This window comes from Halictus rubicundus, unplaced genomic scaffold (genome assembly GCF_050948215.1).
Source record: "Halictus rubicundus isolate RS-2024b unplaced genomic scaffold, iyHalRubi1_principal scaffold0538, whole genome shotgun sequence".
Classification (NCBI taxonomy): Eukaryota; Metazoa; Arthropoda; class Insecta; order Hymenoptera; family Halictidae; genus Halictus; species Halictus rubicundus.
In genome coordinates, this window is record NW_027489079.1 from 80,057 (window position 1) to 87,312 (window position 7,256).

The window sequence follows — 7,256 nt, forward strand, 5'->3', positions numbered from 1 at the left end:
CTATCCTATCTTTTATCCTACCTTATCATCTATCCTATCAAATCCCCTATCCTATCCTCTATCCTATCCTATCCTCTATCCTATCCTATCCTCTATCCTATCCTATCCTCTATCCTATCCTATCTTCTATCCTATCCTATCCTCTGTCCTATCCTATCCTCTATCCTATCCTATCTTCTATCCTATCCTATCCTCTATCCTATCAAATCCCCTATCCTATCCTCTATCCTATCCTATCATCTATCCTCTATCCTATCCAATCCCCTATCCTATGCTCTATCCTATCCTACCCTCTATAATATCGAATACTCTATCATATCCTATCCTCTATCCTATAATATCATCTATCCGTTCCTATCCTCCATCCTATCCTATCCTCTTTCCTATCCTATCCTCTATCCTATCCTATCCTCCATCCTATCAAATCCCCTATCCTATCCTCTATCCTATCCTATCCTCTATCCTATCCTATCTTCTATCCTATCCTATCCTCTATCCTATCAAATCCCCTATCCTATCCTCTATCCTATCCTATCCAATCCCCTATCCTATGCTCTATCCTATCCTACCCTCTATAATATCGTATACTCTATCATATCCTATCCTCTATCCTATAATATCATCTATCCGTTCCTATTCTCTATACTAACCTATTCTCTATCCTATCCTCTCTCCTATACAGTATCCTACCTTATCATCTATCCTATCAAATCCCCTATCCTATCCTCTATCCTATCGTATCCTCTATCCTATCCTATCTTCTATCCTATCCTATCCTCTATCCTATCCTATCCTCTATCCTATCATATCCTCTATCCTATAATATCCACTATCCTATCCTATCCTCCATCCAATCCTCTGTCTTACCCTATCCTCTATCCTATCCTATTCTCTATCCTATACTATCCTATCCTCTATCCTATCCTATCTTCTATCCTATCCTATCCTCTATCCTATCAAATCCCCTACCCTATCCTCTATCCTATCCTATCCTCTATCCTATCCTATCTTCTATCCTATCCTTTCCTCTATCCTATCAAATCCCCTATCCTATCCTCTATCCTCTATCCTATCCTATCATCTATCCTCTATCCTATCCTATCGTCTATCCTATCCTCTATCCTATCCTATCCTCTATCCTATCCTATCCTCCATCCTATCCTATCCTCAATCCTACCCTTTCCTGTATCCTATCGAATCCTGTATCCTATCCTGTCCTCTATCCTATCCTATCCTCTATCCTATCCTATCCTCTATCCTATCCTATCCTCTATCCTATCCTATCCTCTATCCTATCCTATCTTCTATCCTATCCTATCCTCTATCCTATCAAATCCCCTATCCTATCCTCTATCCTCTATCCTATCCTATCATCTATCCTCTATCCTATCCTATGGTCTATCCTATCCTCTATCCTATCCTATCCTCTATCCTATCCTATCTTCTATCCTATCCTATCCTCTATCCTATCCTATCCTGTATCCTATCCTATCCTCTATACTATCCTATCCTCTATCCTATCCTATGCTCTATCCTATCCTATCTTTTATCCTACCTTATCATCTATCCTATCAAATCCGCTATCCTATCCTCTATCCTATCCTATCCTCTATCCTATCCTATCATCTATCCTCTATCCTATCCTATCCTCTATCCTATGAAATCCCCTACCCTATTCTCTGTCCAATCCTATCCTCTATCCTATCCTATCCTCTATCCTATCCTATCCTCTATCCTCTATCCTATCCTATCCTCTATCCTATCCTATCCTCTATCCTATCCTCTATCCTATCCTCTATCCTATCCTATCCTCTATCCTATCCTATCCTCTATCCTCTATCCTATCATATCCTCTATCCTATCCTATCCTCTATCCTATCCTATCCTCTATCCTATCCTATCTTCTATCCTATCCTATCCTCTATCCTATCAAATCCCCTATCCTATCCTCTATCCTATCCTATCCTCTATCCTATCCAATCCTCTATCCTATCCTATCCTCTATCCTATCATATCCTCTTTCCTATAATATCCTCCATCCTATCCTATCCTCAATCCTATCCTTTCCTGTATCCTATCCAATCCTGTATCCTATCCTGTCCTCTATCCTATCCTATCCTCTATCCTATCCTATCCTCTATCCTATCCTATCTTCTATCCTATCCTATCCTCTATCCTATCAAATCCCCTACCCTATTCTCTGTCCAATCATATCCTCTATCCTATCCTATCCTCTATCATATCCTATCCACTATCCAATCCTATCCTCTATCCTCTATCCTATCCTATATTCTATCCTATCCTATCCTCTATCCTATCCTATCTTCTAACCTCTCCTATCCTCTATCCTATCCTATCCTCTATCCTATCCTATCCTCTATCCTATCCTATCCTCTATCCTATCCTATCTTCTATCCTATCCTATCCTCTATCCTATCAAATCCCCTATCCTATCCTCTATCCTATCCTATCATCTATCCTCTATCCTATCCAATCGCCTATCCTATGCTCTATCCTATCCTACCCTCTATAATATCGTATACTCTATCATATCCTATCCTCTATCCTATAATATCATCTATCCGTTCCTATCCTCCATCCTATCCTATCCTCTATCCTATCCTATCCTCTATCCTATCCTATCCTCTATCCTCTATCCTATCCTATCCTCTATCCTCTATCCTATCCTATCCTCTGTCCTATCCTATCGTCTATCCTACCCTCTATCCTATCCTATCCTCTATCCTATCCTATCCTCCATCCTATCCTATCCTCAATCCTATCCTTTCCTGTATCCTATCCAATCCTGTATCCTATCCTGTTCTCTATCCTATCCTATCCTCTATCCTATCCTATCCTCTATCCAATCCTATCCTCTATCCTATCCTATCCTCTACCCTATCCTATCCTCTATCCTATCCTATCCTCTATCCTATCCTATCCTGTATCCTATCCTTTTTTTTTTTTTTTTTTTAAGGTCATTTGTCTCTATTTGTTTCAATTAAATGCCAAAAAGTTACATAAATTCATATTGTTAAAATCTATCTGTCTATTATGCTAATATCTTCTATTTGAAATCTCGTTCGCTTGTTCTATACTTTTCTAAATCTTAATCTTAATCTTAATTCTATTTATTCGCTTCGATTTTTATCTATTATTATCGCTTATTTTTATACTCTTGGAGTCTAAGTCTAATTCTAAATCTAAACCTATTCCTTATGTACATCTAAAGCTAAACTACTTATTTGTATTATCGTTTGTCTTTTAATTTAGTTTAATTTGATTATCTATACTTATATTTGTATTTATATTTATATTTCTACTTGTACTTAGATCTACTTTTAAATTCGCACGCATTTACTTTTAACTTCGCACGCAAACATTTATTATAATACGCCCGCTATTTATTTTTAATCTACTCCTGTCTAAAAGTAATTTTTTCTCTCTTTTTTGACTTTTTCTATCCTATCTAAGAATTTGTTATGCGCTACCTAACGTTATCTTATTATCTAGCCTATGCTAAGGTGTGACAAAATTCCACGTCTAAAAATTATTTCTCGCTATTATTATTAAGTTTTATCTCTCGCTTTTCTGCGACTCTACGCCGTGCTATATACCGGGTACAATACTTTAAGACCGAGGGCTCCCTAAAAAACTCGCAGAGAACACCTCCCACGTCCCTTTTGGCGTATCCGCCAAGAGGGAAGTACGTATTTTTCCCTAATCAACCTCTCTTTTTTATGTCTTCTTTGTATAGTCTACCGGGTTTCTGGTCGCCGGCCTATTCTGTGTTTTCGCGAGAAAAGTCTCCTTCTCCTCGTAAAAGCCGGTTTTTGGCGAAAAAATGCGAATTCGCGGATTTTTTTGCACCACGGGGTTTCTCCGAACCCCACCCCACCCTACTTTTCCGAAATTTAGTTTAGAAGGGCTACACGTGCTTGCTTTTTCCAAAAATGTTCGAAAACTTTTCGCCACCCGGTATAGTCTAAAAATCTACTTTATCCGATTTGGCCGTTCTTGGGCTCGTTTTAAAGGTCTCGAGGCCCTCACCAACTTTCACTTATCGCTTTTTTTCCTATCTCTATACCCAGGCTTTTTGTCGACCGTATCTCGAAAAGGGAGGGGTGAATCGAAAAATTGTTCCCACCCGGGAGAAATATCTCCCAATTTCCCCTATTCTGCTGGTCCTTCCTTATAAAGCCCGGATATAAATTTTCATTCAGATCGGAGAAAATTCAGGAATCCGTTACGCGAATCACATGCCTAACCCTTTTTATATAGGGTAAACACTTTCCTACCTTCTCGTAGGTGTTTGGCCTGGTGTTCGTACCGACCCCTCGCGACGTATCCTTTGTTTTCTCAGAGTTCTCACACACTTTTCGCGGATTCAAAATTTTTGTAAAAAGTCCAAAAATCGGTCACTCAATTATTTAATCGAACAATTAATTAATTAATTAAGCAAAACTACACAGCCCGTTCAACTTTAATTTAGTCCAATTCAAAGTGTTAATTGATCTTTTTCACTTCTTTTTTTTTTCACTTTTATATGCAACTGTTCCTTTATTTCGGTTCTTTTTACTTTTGTTTTATCAAAAAGTGTCTAGTAAGTCTATTATACTCCTAATTTTCCCTTATTTCCTGTTAGATTTTAACGAACTCTTCCGAATCTCGTTTATCCTACGGATTGATCGCGTTTTTATCACTTTAAAGTTCCTCGTACTCCATAATCGCACGTTAAAACTTTCTTTTTCTCTCCCTATGCTAGTTTTAATCTCAAAAACTTCGCGCATTCAGACTGAATTTACTGAAACTTTTGACTCTTAGCACCTTACTCCTTGGTAGTTCACTTTGCTCTGATTTTGAATTTAGTTTCTGAGGCTCGCCCGACCTCCGCGGCTCCCCCCTCTTACTAGACTCTTCCACCGAATTTCACCTTCGCTTTGTTGTTTCGGCTTGTTTTGTCCTGTTATAACCCTGTTCTGATTATCAAATTTGGTCGTTATGTTTTCGGCCTTGGCTCACCTTTTGGCGTGTTCGTTAGTGTTATTTTCTACTTTTTTCTTATTTCGTTTATCCTTGTCCGCGTTCGGCCGAAAGGTAACTTGTCCTATTTCTTATCTTCTAACGTAAAATTTATAAATTAGCTAATAAATAAGTGAATTCTAAATTTAACATGTCTAAAGTACATTGCCCTACCCACTCGTGTACCGGGGACGAAGACTATCGTACTTTAATACTTCTATGCCGCTCTGAACTTGTACTCGCGATATTACTCTTACTTTTCATGTTTTATACCTGCTAAAATATTCGTTCTATCGAGAAATTGTATTTCACCTTTTATGATGGGGGCCTTGGTGACAATTTATTTATTTAATTATTTTCACCCCTCCTACCCCCGCGAAAATATCTTTTTTCCTAGGTCTTTTTGACGGCTGAAAGTAGTTCCACATGATTCCTCGTCCCCGAAATACGTCAGGTTTACATCTTTGGTATTCCAATGCACTTTGTATAACTAATAAAATGTTTAAAACTAATTCGGCTCATGTATTTAGCTACAACCGCCATCTTGTCGCTGACAAGCGGCCCCTTGTATCTATAAACCCTTCCTACGCTCTTTACGCTTGCTACTAGTGTTCTACTTTATCTCGCTGCGCGCGATACTGCAGGAAACTATACCAACTTCGGTATTGCCCCTGACGGATTGCAGCCGTTTCCGCAAGCAATACGCCGCTAGTCCTTATTCTTTTACGCTATATTGCATCTCCGTGCTGCACTCCTCCTCCACTGGTGGGGTGGGGCGGCCGCGGGGGGGGGGGGCAGCGAGCAGTCTTCAGTACCGGGTGTCCTGAAGGTTTCCAGATGAGATCGGAGTACTTGTTTCCCGTCGATAGCTTAGCCCGGTCCCACGAACTCCGCTTTTTCACAGGCTTCGGTCATCTTAGGTTCCTCCTCCTTTCTCTCCTGTGTCTCCAGCTCCCTCGACGTCGTCCACTCCTCCCCGCTTACCCCCTCCACGCGGCCTCCTCAGAGGAATCTGCAACACAGAGATACAATTTTAGCGCATTATATTTCTTATTTATATTATTACTTCCTATTATACTATATTTATTTTAATACTAAACTTAACTAAACTTTAGAGGTCTGCCATCCTTTCGGCATCGGCCGACTCCAAGTCCTCCTCGGTTCCCCTCATGATCGGGTTGTCCAATAGCTCCTTCTCTCTTTTTCTTTCTTCTTCTTCTTTTATACTCAGGATCTCCTTACAGAATCTGGAAAAGCTTCTCCAGTTTTCCTCTTTCTCTAGTATGCCCTCCATGATGATCTCAATAGTCAACAGTTCTGGTCTAATGTTTAATGCGTCCGTTAGTTGTCTCCTTTCTTCTCTCCATTTTTGGCACGTGACTAGAGTATGTTCGGGTGTATCTGCTGTTCCCGGATGGTACCAGCATTCGTCCGTTCTTGCTTTGCCGATCCTATACCTAAAACTGTTAAATAAACCGTGGCCTGTGAGGGCTTGAGTTAAATAAAAGTTAAGGTCCCCATGTTTTCTACAGGTCCATTTTTGAATATTTGGAATGAGCCTGTGCGTCCACCTTCCCACCGTTCCCGTATCCCATTTTTCCTGCCATATGCGGTTGGTCTTTTCCTTGGCTTTCTTCCTTATTTCCTTTCTTAGCCTGTCTCTCAGGATTTCCATTGCTTCTTCATTATTCTCCTCGAGATCTTCGTGCAGGTCTTCTCCAAAGTATTCTCCGACCCCCCTCTCTCTCTCTTCTAAATGCTCTTCGTTATTGTTTCCGTTAATGTGAATATTATTATTATTATTATTATTATTATTATTATTATTATTATTATTATTATTATCATTATCATTATTGTTATTGTTATAATAATTATTAATATTATTACTGTTATTACTATTGTTGTTATTAATATTATTATTATTATTATCATTATCATTATTGTTATTGTTATAATTATTATTAATATTATTACTGTTATTACTATTGTTGTTATTAATATTATTATTATTGTTTTCATTGTTATCGTTATCGTAATTATTATTATTAATCCTGCTATTTGAGTTTGAATTTGAATTTGAATTTACGTTTGCATTTAGATGATTGAGAAGGGTTTCTATCATATCATTTTCTTCTTCCATTATCTCTCTTCTTTCAATTATCTTCAGGTCCCAGGGCGGGATCCCAGATAGCACTGCCAAAGTTTCCAGGGGAACAGATCTATAGGCAGACACC

The 7,256-nt window shown here is 38.8% G+C and overlaps 1 protein-coding gene across 1 annotated transcript; it reads right to left on the minus strand.

Moving 5' to 3' along the window:
• Positions 1–5,938: 5,938 nt before the first annotated feature.
• LOC143364422 (uncharacterized) lies at positions 5,939–6,697 on the minus strand. Its single transcript, XM_076804788.1, has 2 exons — positions 6,146–6,697; positions 5,939–6,034 (listed from the first exon to the last, which is right to left on the minus strand). The coding sequence occupies exons 1-2, from the start codon at positions 6,695–6,697 to the stop codon at positions 5,939–5,941; spliced, it is 648 nt and encodes a 215-aa protein (XP_076660903.1).
• Positions 6,698–7,256: the final 559 nt, after the last annotated feature.

Coding starts and splice junctions, on each gene's coding strand:
- LOC143364422 (XM_076804788.1), bottom strand. CDS start 6,697: ATGGAAATCCTGAGAGACAGGCTAAGAAAGGAAATAAGGAAGAAAGCC. Junction 6,035..6,145: donor CGGCCGATGCCGAAAGGATG/GCAGACCTCTAA, acceptor TCTGTGTTGCAG/ATTCCTCTGAGGAGGCCGCG.